The following is a 15,237-nucleotide window of genomic DNA, read 5'->3' as shown; positions in this document are numbered from 1 at the left end:
TCACCCTCAATATTTCAATGATCCTGTGGGTGGAATTTTCTCTGTATTTTGCAGAGTGTGACAGCGGGTGGGAAAAGCGGTATTGAAGCCACCGGCACCAACGGTAGATTTCTCTGCTGTATTGTTGGGAACATTGAAAAAAATTGGCAAGGGCCAGTCCCATTACATGTTGAAGGGGAAGGCACTACAAAGGATCAACTCTACCTCCACATGCGCAAGGCGCATCTAATGCAGCTAAACGTGGTACATAGAGCCCACTTGACCAGAACCCGAATGAGCAGGTTCTTCCCGGAGGTGGAGGATAGATGGGACAGTGCCAAGGAGGCTCGGCCAACCACACCCACATGTTCTCGTCTTGCCCCAGACTTGCTAGGTACTGGACAGCCTTCTTCAAGGCAAAGTCCAAAGTGGTGGGGATGAGGGTGGAGGCATGCCTGAAAGTGGCCTTAGGGGTATCAGACCAGCCAGATCTATTCCTGGGGAGGAGGGCGGACGCCCTTGCCTTTGCCTCCCAGATTGCCCGCTGTAGAAACCTGCTTGGTTGGCGATCAGCAGCACCATCCAAAGCTGCAGGCTGGCTGTCCGACCTTTCAGAATTTCTCCAACTGGAGAAAATCAAATTCACCATCCGTGGGTCAGAAGAGGGCTTCCACAAAACACCAACTGTTCTGAGACCTGTTTGTGGTCAACACAAAAATAAATAAATAGCCAGTAGCCAGATAGAAAAAGGAAAGCGAGGGAGGACCGGGGGATGGGCGGGGAGGGGGGAGCAATGTGAGGTAGCAAAACCCAGCGAGAAAAAATGGGGAGCAGTCCAAAAAAGGGGGGAAGGGGAGTTTAGGGAGAGGGGTGCTGGCGTGGGGGGGGGGGGGGGGGGGGGGGGGGGAGTGAGGATTGTACGCTGAGCCAGTCGGTGACAGACTGTAAATGGAGAAACCCAAGAAGAAACCTTTGTGACAGTACAATAAATGAAAACGAACGGCAATGTATATAATTTTGAAAATGCTAATAAAAAGATTTTTTTTTAATGTTGACGGGGCGGACTCTGGATTGAGTTTTGAACAACTTAATTTTTTTAAGATGGGGGCAACATTTCCTGCACTCCAATGTTATGTGAAAAGCTGCTGACCCGAAATTTGGATGGGCCCATTTGTCAGGCATTCAGAGTGGCCAAAACAGGTTAGGACCCTTGAATACACTCATGAATGGCCAAACATCTGTTACAGGACTCCTGCCGAATTGGGCTACTCTTAAATAAAATATTTTCTGCCCCAATTAGGTTGTCTGGGCATGGATACAGTTTCGCCAATGATTTCCCTGTCCAACCCCACTGCCACTCTCCAGGTCGCCTGTAGCTCCAGGTTTGTTGGCAAAATAATTGGGCAAACTAACTGCCTACCCCTAAGTTGAGGTGCAAGGTAAAATATTTTGCATTTCTTTCATTAAAAGACTCTTTAACAAAGAATTTGTTTGATTTATGAATACTGACTATTTTCTAGCTTTGGGATGCTGTCAGTGGAAAATGTGTGGCAACATTGTCTGGACATGAAGATGAAGTACTGGATGTTTGCTTCGATTACACAGGGCAGCTTATAGCAACTGCATCAGCTGATGGTAGGTGTAATAACAACTGGACCCATAAAAAGTGAATGGTGTGTTCATTGTAAGCTTTTATGTTCGAACGCTTGTATGCCCCACTTCAATGAAACATACTCAGTTATACCACATTATGAATTTTTAAAGATAAATTACAGAAGTTAATGAGATAAATTTGATGTAAGACCAGTATTACTTCCCTGAGGGCACACTGAGATGCATCACTTTTATTCTCCCAAACAAAATTAATTGATCCTATCCTGACACTACAGCCTAACCAACTGGTGTGATGCCCAGATTCCAAGTTTGGGTAAAGTCTGACCTGGAAATGCATTGTCCACATCAGAAAAAAGAAAAAGCATGAAACAGCAAGTTGGGCTCCGTAGTACAGTTATTTAAAGGGTAAGGTTTCCTGATGAGGCACCCTGATTTTAGGTATGTTATAATGTTTGGAACCTTTTCTATTGGAAGGTGTTTGAAAATACTCGGCAGTATTTTTGGAGGTGTTTGGATACATTTATCAGAGTATTGACACATCCTTACAGTGATGGAAGAGAATGAGATCATCTGTCCTCATAAATGCTGCAACAAGTCTGTGGACAGTAGTTTCAGAGGCAAGACAGGGAATTAATGGAGCAGAGACTAGGGAAAGAGCAAGCACCATGCATTCTGCCAAACTGGAGTCGACTGATCTGTGGGAGTGATTACAAGCGAGTAATTGAGTTCTGATAATATCACTGCCTGGTTTCTAAGCCGGGCAATATGTAATTATTTGAATTATTCCCTGGTAGATAACTGACTTTAATTTTTATCAATATCTAATTTGCAGTTAATCATAGGAAAATGTCATGCTTCATTGCTGTTATTTTTATACATATTATGCCATTTGTCCAGAGAAATCACAATGCTGAATCTGTTCACTCTTTGCTTGAAGGTACTGCCAGGGTTTACAGCGCAGCCAGCCGCAAATGTATGGTGAAGCTAGAAGGTCATGAAGGAGAAATCTCCAAGGTGGGTTTAAAAAAAGATCAGGTTTAAGGGGTGTAATTTGTTTTGCGCTCAAAACAGGCACAAATTCAGCAGATCAATTGCTCTGAATACTGTTTCATGTTGAGTCAATGTTGCCTTCAACTCAGCAACGAACCATTTAAAGGATGAGAATTTGGGGCAGCACAGTGGCACAGTAGTAGCACTGCTGCCTCACGGCGCTGATGACCCGGTTCGATCTCGGCCCTGGGTCACTGTCCATATGGAGTTTGCACATTTCCCCCTGTCTGCGTTGGTCTCATCTTCACAACCCAAAAAGTTGTGCAGAGTGGGTGGATTGACTGCTAAATTGCCCCTTAATTGGACAAAAAAAAGAATTGGGTACTTTCATTTAAAAAAAATTTTAAGGTCAGCTGTCTCAACCCCACAGCATAAAAATTCCCTGGGTGCAAACAGGATCCTACTTTAACTCGGTCATTGGAAAGGGCCAGTTCTTATGCAGAGCTCATCAATAAATCTTGTCTTGGGCTAGACTGAAATGCATAGACTTTTTTAATGGGTCACAGAGAAAGGGTCACTTGATTCTGGATCGTCAAATAAATTTTCTTTGCTTATTTTCAAGTGACCTCCAGTGGTCTATTTTTAGTTAGTGGACGGTATGTTAGGCCAATCAACCTGGGACAACTAGGCTCAAGTTCCACCCATTTGTAGCTGAATTTCATTTTGGGGTCTTGCAATTGGTTTGAAACAAACCTGTCTTTTTTTTAAATAAGTTTGGTGCATCCAATTCTTATTTTCCAATTAAGGGGCAATTTAGTGTGGCCAATTAACCTACAATGCACATCATTTTGTGTTGTGGGGGTGAGACCCACGCAGACACAGGGAGAATATGCAAACTCCACGCGAACTGTAACCCGGGGTCGGGATCGAACCTGGGTCCTCGGCGCCGCTAACACCCATTTCAAGTGGACACCTTGGATGACTACAAGATTCCCAAGCCAATATGGCGTCTGGAATACTTCTGGCACAAATTGGGAGAGCCAGGTAGTGACACAAAGTTCAGAGATCGAACAGAAATTTATTGCACGAAGAAGAGGCCACTGAGTTGGGTTTCTGCCACTGGCAGCAGGAAAACCCAGCAGCGCATGGGGAACCAGGGAGATTCGGATGTATTTTGACAGTAGTTTTTAATGTAGCCACTGCATTTACATCTGAACAATTAACTTAAGTGGGCGTGATAACAAACTACATCAATGTATTTCAACTCAGCTATTTAAAGGATGTGAATTGGGGACGGCACGGTGACAAAGTAGTTAACACTGCTGTCTCACGGCGCTGAGGTCCCAGGTTCGATCCCAGCCCCGGGTCACTGTCCGTGTGGAGTTTGCACGTTCTCCCCGTGTCTGAGTCGGTCTCACCCCCACAACCCAAAAATATGCAATATAGGTGGGTTGGCCAAGCTAAATTGTCCCTTAATTAATTTTTTTAAAGCATGAGAATTGAAGCATTGTGCAGGCATTTAAATAGAGCCAAAACCTGAAGCAATTAACTCTGAACATTACAAGGCAGCACCACACTTCACAGATCCCTCTCGCACAATGATACTGTGTGTGTGGTATGGACCCAAAGGGAGATTCTGTATTTTGTTGACAGGCGGTGAAAATCTGGAGCAGAGAACAAAAAGGCCTGGTTGGAAGTCACTGAGAAGGCCAGCAGCTGGAGTCGTGCAATGCTCTGGATAGAATGCTGAAAGAAGTTTAATGAACTAATCAGAGCAGGAAAGGTGTGGCAACATTCAAGTATATCCTGATGTGGATCTTCTCATAACCTCTGTCACTCTGACTTGCCAAGTCTGCTCCTGCACACCATTCAGTGTATCAACCTATCCGGCATCGGCACCTTTCCCTCTGTCAAAACACCTCCTCACATCCCCATCTAAACATGTACCAATACTACTCATTCTCCCAGCAGCCCAGCACAAATATCTATCCTCTCAAAACGTTCTCACATTTCTAGTTATCTCCTTTTCCTCCTTGCTGGAGAGGAGTACACAGAACAGCAGGGACCTCCAGTCATCTCCATACTGATAGCGTGGAGCTGGGGATTTTTTTTTAAATCAGAGTTTGTTGATCATTGCAGATATTGTGAGGGGTGCAAATTATCTGGACACTTTGAGAAAGGATGCAGTCACACCCCTTCTTGGCTGAAGATAAGTCAATATCAAAATGCTTGGAGATGGGGGTCTTCCAGCTACCTGGTAATGGAATTAATAATAACCAGATGGCATACAACACTCGCCCATATTGACTTGATGTAAGAAGCCACTGAAATGTGAATGTGCACACTGATGATTTATCGCTCCCCTTACCTTGACAATTCTAATTTATGACTTTTATTTCCCATAGACCCTTCATTGTCCCACAGGAGATAGTACTGGAGCTGGGTGAAGACTTCTCAAAAGAAGGCATTCATGCTGAGGATGGACTGTTGTAAGACTCACTGCACACCCACCAGCTCAGATAAACAGACCTCTGTAGAATCACAGGACAGGAGTTGACAATATTTTCTCTTAGCTGTGGAGCCAACCCAGAAATTCCTGTGCAGGATGAGCTCAAGTTGGCCCATTCAGGTCACTGTAAATGTGCAGCTGGGCAAACAAATTTAAAGAGCCTTGCCCTTAAATGAATAGACCGTGCACAACAAAATAATAAGAGGAAAAGTTGTTTGGTGGCTTCTCAGTGTATCTCACAAGTGCGCAGGAGTAGGTGGTAGAAACAAGGTAGTGTAGAGTTTCTGTACAAAGCCAGAGGACTTTCCAAGTTCTGCTCAGCTTGATGTAGATACTGAGCCTTTGTGGCCATTGTAGAAGAGTATAATTCTTCTAGCAATGACAAATGAGGTTCTGTCAGCCTTTCTAGCCATTCTATACAAGATTAGAGAGAGATTGGAGGACATGCGTATTAGAAGCAGGAGTTGGCCACTCGGCCCCTCGAGGCTACTCCGCATTTCAAAAAGGTGACTGATCCGATTGTAATCTCAACCCACCTAACCCTGATAATTTTTCACCCCCTTGCTTATCAGTAATCTATCTTCTCTGCCTTAAAGATATTCAGGCTCTGCTTCCACTGCCTTTTGAGGAAAAGAATTCCAAAGACACACGACCCTCTGTGGGGGAAAAAATACTCATCTTAGTCTTAAATGAATAACCCCTTATTTTTAAACAGTGGCTTCTAGTTCTAGATTCTCCCACAAGAGGAAACACCCTCTCCACATCCACCCTGTCAAGATCCCTCAAGATCTTGTATGTTTCAATCAAGCCACCTCTTACTGTTCTAAACCAATGGATACAAGCCTAGCCTGTCCAAACTTTGCTCATAAAATAACCTTCCCATTCTAAGTTTAAGTCCAGCAAATCTTCCCTGAACTGTTTACAATTCATTTACATCCTTCCTTAAATAGGGAGACCAATACTGTACACAGTATTCCAGATGTGGTTTGACCGGTGCCTAGTACAACTGAAGCATAACCTCTCTACGTTTGTGATCAATTCCCCTTGTAATACACAGCAACATTCCTTTAGCTTTCCTGATTACTTGCTGTACCTGCATTCTAACCTTTTGTGACTCATGTATTAGGACATCCAGATCCCTTTGCATCTAAGACCTCTGCAAACTCTCACCCTTTAAATAATATGCTTATTTTACATTCTTCCTGCCACTCTGTCACTAGCATAAGTGCCATGATGTTTCAGGCCTTCGCGCTGATGTCTACATACATGAAAGATTGACTTTCTCCATTGAACATCCGACCTGACGGTCAGCCAAGTGCACGCTCAGATTGCCAACTTAATCAGGACTGATGAAAACCAAACCTTGACCATTCAGCACATCGCCATGTTCGATCAAGGTGCTCTCCAGCTCATTGCTAGAAGAGAAGTGTGGGAGGGAAAATAAAAGACGAGGAGATGAAAATAGGAACTCTGCTCAAAGTATTCCACTTCTGACTCTTTGGTCCCCTCTCCTGCCCCGATGGCCAAGTCTGGCCCTGCACAGCTGCACAAGAGGATGGGAGATTGTCAATCAGTTGGAGGTTCTTACAGGCTCAAAACCAAGACTACATTGACCATGAGCATTGATCAGTCAGAGCAGAGTTATGAGCAGCCTGACTCCACATGTGCTGAAACCACAGGCGAGCACCTATGCAGCAGTAATGGTAAAAAGAGTAGGAATTGCAGTTGAACAAGAGTATATTCATGGATGTTTAACACCGTGTTAGATTGTTAATTTTATGTTCAGTTTTTCTGTACAAAAGAAGTTATTAGTTTGCTCCATTTTCTTACATTGCCACTTTTCTTTGTTGAATGAAAAGAGGCCAAGGTTTTTTTATTTTAGAGTACCCAATTCATTTTTTTTCCAATTCAGGAGCAATTTAGCCTGGCCAATTCACCTACCCTGCACACTTTTGGGTTGTGGCGGTGAGACCCATACAGACACAGGAAGAATGTGAAAACTCCACACGGACAGTGACCCGGGGCGGGGATCAAACCCGGGTCCTCAGCGATGTGAGGCAGCAATGCTAGCCACTGCGCCACCATGCCGCCCATGAATGGGATGAATTGATGATTGTGAGAAAGCTTTGTATTGAAGGTTGGAGAGGAAGGCTGCCTGATGGCTGCACTGTCTCTATCTAAGTGAATCTAAAGGAATCAGGGGTTATGGGGAGAAGGCCGGAGAATGGGGATGAGAAAATATCAGCCATGGTTGAATGGCGGAGCAGACTCAATGGGCCGAGTGGCCTAATTCTGCTCCCATGTCGTTTGGTCTTACGGAACCGTGTCAGAATCAGCCCATCTTGACTTTCTCAGGCAGCTAATTATGCAGTTGCTGATGCCCTTGCCACATTACCCTTCTACTTCCTCTGGTTGTCATGTTGCTTCTCTTCTTCCTCTGAAGAGATGGTGCAGTCACAAACTTCCTCCTCCCAGAGCTCCAGTCCTTGTTACTGTGCAATGTTATCCAATGATAATTCATTATTGATACCAGGCTGGTGCATATTTAGAGGCACCATCAGATATGTCGAGGGTCCTAAAGCACATCTTCAACATCCAGCTCTGGTGGTCAGTTGTCTTTTTGTTTATCTTTCCTGGACATCATTGTCTTCCTTCCTCATGCATATCATCAACCAGATCATCAGAGGATAACTCATGTCTCCAAGGAACCATTGGTTAACTCTACTTTGAGTTGTGAGTATGCCAGGGCACCTCTACTGATGCAAGTAAAAAGCATCATGGCAGCTCTTTGGGTATCTTGCGCACACATGTATGGGTTTTGTTTGTGTTTGCAGACGAGCTGAACATTGATGGAGTAGGATCCCTCAGTTGCTGAAGACTGCAGGGTGATCTGGGGTGACTTGATTGTCAAATGTGCAGTCAGGATTGTCACATGTGGAGTCAGGAAGGACAGAAATGCAGGACCATTCAATCATTTCACCGAGATTTCTGCCCTCTATTGGCTAACTCAGAATAGAAGCACAGCAATTTCCCACACTCCTATGACTGTTGAGGTGCCCATTTTCTACCTTTGGCTTGCCACAATTAAATGAAGATGAAACAGAAAATGTTTTGTCTTCCTTTTTGTTTTGATAAATTTAGTGTACCCAATTATATATTTTTTCCAATTAAAGGGCAATTTTTGGGTTGTGGGGGTGAAACCCATGCAAACCTAGGGAGAATGTGCAAACTCCACATGGGCAGTGATCCAGGGCCGGGATTCGAACCCGGGTCCTCAGCGCTGCAGTCCCAGTACTATCTACTGCGCCACATGCCGCCCAAATGTTTGTCTTCCTGACGCCAGTGTTGCACTGCTGGCATGACAGAAGTTCAGATGCAAATTAAACATTGGCCCCATTATCAATTTCATTTTTGAAACAAGGAACGCAGTGCTACTTGACAAGAAATTCTCAGCACTATTAGTTGACTTCCCAGGTGGATCTGTGCCGAGATGAAACAAGATATGACTTTAATATAAACATGTGACATATACAACTTCTAAGGAACAAAGACAGCTCCAACATGGGCTATGCTAAGCAATCGTGCTTTTACAATTCATATTTAGAACTGACATTGTGTTTTAACTATGAGCAACTTAACTATGAGTAACATTGTTACTATAGAGTATTTTAAGTAATCTTAGCAGTTCCCATGTCATGAATGCAAGATGTTCTAATCTTACAATGCTTTTGTCAGATTTGTTTCAATCCTCAGGGCAGTCGCATTCTTACAGGCAGCTCTGATAAGACATCCAGGCTTTGGGATCCTCGCACAGGCCAATGTCTTCAGGTGCTGGAAGGTCACACTGATGAAATTTTCTCATGTGCTTTTAACTACGAAGGAAATGCCATCATTACAGGTACTGTGTGAAATGATACTTAATGTAAATATTTTCCTGCTTGATTCAGTAAATTTCAAAAGGGAAGTGGATATATGCTTGAAGAGAAACCCTTGCAGGGCTATAGGAAAAGAAAAGGAGCAGGAATAATTTGGTAGCTCTTTCTGGCACAGGCACTATGGGCCAAATGGCCTTTTTCTGTACTGTATAATCTTACAATGATTTTTCTTTTTTTTCCCCTCTACATCCCTAGAAAGCACAACAAAATTATTTCCTAATTGGGAGTACGGAAACGTTCGATCTTTATTGACCACTAACATTTCCTATACTTTAACAATGACTGCATTTCAAAAGTACTTCAATAGCTATAACTGATCTGGTGGTCGTGAAAGGTGCTTTTTAAACACAGGTCTTTTCATTTTCTTTTCCATGTGAACTTGATCAATGTTGGAAAAGTTGGTGCTTCAGGTGTGCCCCTTTTGACAAGCAAATAGTTATATTCTTTATTAGATTACATCCTTCAAATGACTTGTTGCTATATCTGTCTTCTAAATATTGTGCATTGCTTGGTGTAACTTTAGTTCTTATTCTTTCTGATTCTTATTGTTCTTGATTCAGGGGTCACTGGCCTACCCCTAGTCTGTGAGGCAGGAAGACCAGTCTTTTCTCAATGTACACTGAAGGGTATTCAACTTGTATGTGAAGTCAATTGCAGCAGGATTAAAAATAAATCACCTACTAAAAAGTTCATTTAACATCCGGAATTAATTCTGAAACATTGTTGGCTTATTTGGAGTAAGAAATGTTAAATTTAGTTTTTTGTATTGTAATACAGGAAGCAAGGATAACACCTGCAGGATTTGGCGGTGAATGAAGATGGAGCTTTTAAAGCTACCTTCGTAAATTCACATTGATAAATCTCTTGAATAAGAATGCTATAGTTGTTCTATAAGTGAGAGAATTATTTCAGACACTCATTGTCTCAAAGAAGGACTTGTGAAGAAACCTAAGCAACATGTTCAGTTTCTTTGTTGTCTACAAACAAATGCTATTGCAAGCTTGTCAGAGGATCATCTTAAACAGTGCGAGCTACACTTCTGACTACAACAATGTTTGAGTAACAAACCACAGCACAATTTTTATTTCTTTCTTAACAAAGTTTGTTATAAGTTTAATAATACAAGTGTTAACTGTTCTGCAAATATTTAAAAACTATCTTTGTTCATGTTTGATCATCATGAGTTGTTGCACCAAAATTGAATGCTTTTATAAAGTACCACAATTACATTGAAGTATTCTGCCATATGAGCTGACCATCTAAACCTTCTTCAATTTGTTTACAAATTAAAAGTGGATCTCGGAGGTCTTTACCTGTGTCTTGCTGTCTTCATTATTCCTGTATACAATGGTATCAACAGCTAATTAGAATGCGGTTACCACTGAGATTCCATTTTTATGAATATGTGCTCCAGCAGGAGACCTTGCAGTTCAAATGGCAGGCTTTTCCATGCTTGAAAATTAAGGACTGCAAAGTCACAAGTAACATATTAGCAATTTCCCTTTTTGCACAGTCACCAACTGAGGGCTTCTGCTGGGAGTATACATTTATGACAGCAACCTCCAGATGTTCCGCATGTAAAGGTGAGCAGGCAATGTGCTCAGGTTGAAGATTAATTTTTGTCAGTTCTTTCCACATGCATGAAGCACCTCATAGTCAAAACTGTGACTTTTTTTGTTTTACATTACATTTTCATCAATTAGAAATGCATTGAGTTCATTTTCTTATGATGGGAAAATAAATCATCATTGTACAGGGAAGGAACTTTAGAGGGAGGTACACTAACTTTGCCAGTTGCAAGTGTACTTTACTGTTTGCAATGCGTTTCTACATCACATAACAGGAATAATAAACATTTAAATTTTGCTTTCCTTTCCTGAAGTACAGCTGACCTGGGTCAATTGAGCAAAAGACTTACTGATTCCAGCTTTTTCCTTAACATCAATGTATTTTGTTCCAGGCTAGTCACCATAAGAATTGTCCCCTTACAATGGAGACCACTCATCCATATACAATTTTCAATATTTATTTTTGTGCTCTTAAATTATTTTCGATATCACACATCCTAATTAACTTCATTCTTTTACACATTTTTTAACAGAAAGAGTGAAGTGAAGTCCCACCCCAGAAACTTCAGCACATAAATTTAAGTTGACACACTAATGAGTACGGAGGGCATGCTGCATTGTCAGAGGTGCCATCCTTTGGACATGACATTAAATCTAGGCCCCATCTTCCCTCACAGGTGAACATAAAAGATCTCATATCATGATTTCAAACAAAAGCAAGGGAGGTATTTGGTCAATATTCAACCCTCAATCAACATCCTCCCCAACAAAAATATCTTGCCATTATTACATTGTGGTATATAGGAGCTTGCTTTGCACAAATTGGCTACTTCATTTATACATTGCAACACTGACTATGTTTCAAAAGTACTTAATTTGTTGTGAAGTGTTTTGGGACAATGAGGATGTGAAAGGTGCTAGATAAATGGAGGTCTTTCTTACACATTCCCGCCCACCGCCCAGCAGACCAGTCGAAGAATGGGACACCGATCAGGGCCAGTAAATGGTAAAGGGTCTGGCACTGATTCTGCATGTGTTTAAATGTCAATAGAAGGGCGCCACTTTGGTGCAATTTGGTGCAATTTACCAGGTGGAATGCGACCAAGATTGCCTGCCACTGGTCCCACATCAGTCATGGACTTGCATTCTAACAGATGGAAAGAAGTTCTGCTTTGTGCATGTTGAAGCAGAAACCCCTGAAAATGGTCTCAACCAGTGGAAGTACCATGGAATTTTAATCCCAGAGGCCTAAATGCCCAGACAGCTGACTGACAGCTTGATGGTTATGGTGTTAATTTGAAGCTCAGACATGATGGATACCAGAATTTTAATTATAAAGGGTAAGTTAGTAAAGTCTGCCTTCCCCTAACAAAGTTAACAAATCCTGTTTTCAACACAACGACAAAAGGAGTGAGGAGATTGAGAAGGGTTCTAGAATTCAGAGAAACATCTAGTCCTGACATTTTCAATCAATATTTATTACAAGTTACATCCATGATGACTTCAGTTTCATGGAAAACATGAAGAAGGTAGGATATGTGTGATGATAAGTTCTTACAGTAATCAGGAAACCTTTGTCACTCCTGTACACGGTAAAGCACTAAATCCTAAACAAGACTTCAGTTGGAGTTTGAGAAACATGCTGTTCTATTCCACTGTTTTGATATGGTACTGTAAATAAACTGTAATAAAGAAAGTAATTTGATAAAATGGAACAAAATAACTAATGCAAAATATTACAAATTAATCCATATTTTTCATACTGAGTCCAAATTCTTTTTGACCCCGAGTATTTGTTTTTACTGAATAGTAGATTTTACTGTTAGTAGTGGCTTGCTCCAAGCTTCCCTCCTAGGTTTGTGCTTTTTAAAAATGGATATTTTAAAGATGTAACGGTAAGCTGAGGCCCCATTTATCTGTTCATGTGGAAATAAAAGATGCCAAAATACTATTTAAAAAAAAATAAACTTAGAGTACCCAATTAATTTTTTTCAATTAAGGGGCAATTTCACATGACCAATCAACCTACTCTGCGCACCTTTTGGGTTGTGGGGGCGAAACCAACGCAAACATGGGGAGAAAGTGCAAACTCCACACGGACAGTGATCCAGAGCCTGGATCGAACCTGGGATGTCGGCGCTGTGAGGCAGCGATGTTAACCACTGCGCCACTGTGCTCCCTGGCCATAGGACTATTTTAAAGAAAAGCAGGGAGGTTATCTTTGGTATCCTGGCCAGTATTTATCCTTCAATCAACATCACAAAAATAGATTATCTATTCACTATCACATTGCTGTGTGTGGGAGTTTGTTATGTGTGTTTCTTACATTACAACAATGACTACACTTCAAAAGTACTTCACTGCCTATAAAGCGCTTGAAATGTCTGGTGGTCATGAAAGATGCTATATAAATGCAAATCTTCCTTTGAATGTCAGATTTAACAGTTTTAAACATGTGACTGATGCCCCACCCGCCCCCCCCCCCCCCCCCCCCCACCTTATAAGGATAGACTTCAGGAAAATCGATGGATTAATCAGTGTGTAGTTTCCAAGTGGATTGATTCCCATTTATTTGTTCCTGTTCCCAGACAATATGGCCCCTGGAATGGAGCTGAAGGGAACTCGTAGCAATTCATAACTGTGGACGGCAGTGTTTTACAAAGGCTTTGGGTTTGGATAGATGACATTTTTCAATCTTACGTTCTGATGCATGTCTTCACAATGTATAACTTTTTCAACAGAGTAAGCAGCTTCAGTACATTAAAATCATTGTTGCAGTTGTGATTAACCTGATCTATACACTAACTTAAAGATTGTCTAGACATACATGCTCACTGTACATACATTATACAATTTTAATAAGATGAATGCAAAAATATTTTTTCAAAACACTATCCAAATCTGCTCTAGATACATGCCACACAAATATACATGTACAGTACACACTTGGTAAAAGCTGACGGTTTGTTGCTGTCTGATACAATATGGCTTGGGTATGTCAGTGTCCGCTTCTTCACATGTATAGTACACATCAGATAAAAGGTAACAACTAATTCAACTTTGCACTGTGTGGTTTGGTTACATCAGGGTCAGCTCTTATACATGTGCACTGCAAGCCCATTATAACAGTGGAGCTGCTTAGGTGATGAAATAGCATGCTTATCCTCATAATCTTGGAGAAGTAAGTCAAATCTGACAATAGAAAATTGCTCCGGATTGACTCCCATACAATTGATAGCTTTCACATGTTGTGTACAGTACTGCTGTGTCTGCCCCATGTGTACATGATGTATGATTAATCGCTTCAATGAGAACACAAACTGGCTTTAAAATAGTCATAAGAACCAACTTCAAAAGTTGAATGTTTTACCTGTTTAGCTACAAAGTCAAAATTGCAAATTAGCCTTTAGCCGAATTCAAGAAGCCAGTCAAAGAGACTTCTTGTCAGAACGCTTCCTCCCTCCTCTTGCACTTTACAATACTGCAGGATTGCAAGAAACAGATCTTTCAGCTTCCAGGCTTTCCGCTGAGCAGAGTGGACAACATCTAAAAACTGAATCCAAACAAAGAAAGCAGTTATTGAACCAGAGCGTTTTCATAGAATCAGAGAATTTACAGTGCATCGGCCCATCGAGTCTGCACCGGCCCTTGGAAAGAGCACTCCACTTTAGCCCCCTATTCCCGTAACCCAATACTGCCACCCAACCTTTTGGCCAATCCATCTAACCTGCACATCTTTGGACTTGTCAAATCTGGATGCAAGATTAAACAAAATTGAATAACATTATTTCTACAGTTTCCCAGTCATTTCTTAACAATGATCCCCATGCTAGCTGATATTGTAAGTGAGTCTCTCTCTTCAGGAGTTGTCCCTCTCCCTTTGAGATCTGCTACCATCACACTCCCCTTAAAAAACAACCCTTGATCCCCTCTCTTACAACCTACTGTCTCATTTCCAAACTCCCTTTCTTCTTCAAAATTGTTGAAAGTATTTTCTCGTAAATCTGTACCCATCTTTCCACCACACTCTCAGTTAGTACAGTCAGATATTAATCACTCACTCCATAAAGCAGTTTCTCCCATGTCACCATTGATTATTTTGTTGTTCACCTTAATCCATGTCCTCTCACTAATAGAACATAGAACATAGAACAGTACAGCACAGAACAGGCCCTTCGGCCCTCAATGTTGTGCCGAGCCATGATCACCCTACTCAAACCCACGTATCCACCCTATACCCGTAACCCAACAACCCCCCCTTAACCTTACTTTTATTAGGACACTACGGGCAATTTAGCATGGCCAATCCACCTAACCCGCACATCTTTGGACTGTGGGAGGAAACCGGAGCACCCGGAGGAAACCCACGCACACAGGGGGAGGACGTGCAGACTCCACACAGACAGTGACCCAGCCGGGAATCGAACCTGGGACCCTGGAGCTGTGAAGCATTTATGCTAACCACCATGCTACCCTGCTGCCCCACCATGCTACCCTGCTGCCCCCACCATGCTACCCTGCTGCATGGAAAGAGTTTAATGGAAAGAGTTTCTCTGTATCTGTCCAAATCCCACACGATTTTGAACACCTCCATCAAATCTGGGGTGGCATGGTGGCACAGTAGTTATCACTGCTGTCTCAC

At 42.0% G+C, this 15,237-nt stretch overlaps 2 protein-coding genes across 11 annotated transcripts in view; one reads left to right on the top strand and one right to left on the bottom strand.

The window, feature by feature from the left end:
• The window catches only part of daw1 (dynein assembly factor with WDR repeat domains 1), a 62,791-nt gene extending 52,452 nt beyond the window's left edge, over positions 1-10,339 (top strand). For both annotated transcript variants that reach the window (XM_038815247.1, XM_038815246.1), the window contains 4 exons: positions 1,500-1,614; positions 2,531-2,607; positions 8,828-8,990; positions 9,805-10,339. In XM_038815247.1, the coding sequence (XP_038671175.1) occupies positions 1,500-1,614; positions 2,531-2,607; positions 8,828-8,990; positions 9,805-9,839 (390 nt within the window). In that variant the 3' untranslated portion in view covers positions 9,840-10,339. The remainder of the gene's footprint in view (positions 1-1,499; positions 1,615-2,530; positions 2,608-8,827; positions 8,991-9,804) is intronic.
• A 700-nt stretch (positions 10,340-11,039) lies between these two features.
• Positions 11,040-15,237, bottom strand: part of LOC119975498 (SPHK1 interactor, AKAP domain containing) — a 545,083-nt gene continuing 540,885 nt past the window's right edge. For 8 of the 9 annotated variants that reach the window (XM_038815238.1, XM_038815239.1, XM_038815243.1 and 5 more), the window contains one exon: positions 13,092-14,148. In XM_038815238.1, coding sequence (XP_038671166.1) covers positions 14,002-14,148 — 147 coding nt within the window. In that variant the 3' untranslated portion in view covers positions 13,092-14,001. Of the gene's footprint in view, positions 12,278-13,091; positions 14,149-15,237 lie in introns of those variants that run through there. The other variant, XM_038815237.1, reaches the window with a different exon arrangement.

The sequence above is a fragment of the Scyliorhinus canicula genome, chromosome 13, assembly GCF_902713615.1.
Source record: "Scyliorhinus canicula chromosome 13, sScyCan1.1, whole genome shotgun sequence".
In the NCBI taxonomy this organism is placed as follows: Eukaryota; Metazoa; Chordata; class Chondrichthyes; order Carcharhiniformes; family Scyliorhinidae; genus Scyliorhinus; species Scyliorhinus canicula.
Note: the sequence above shows the minus strand (reverse complement) of the source record. Positions and strands in the feature narration are given on the sequence as shown.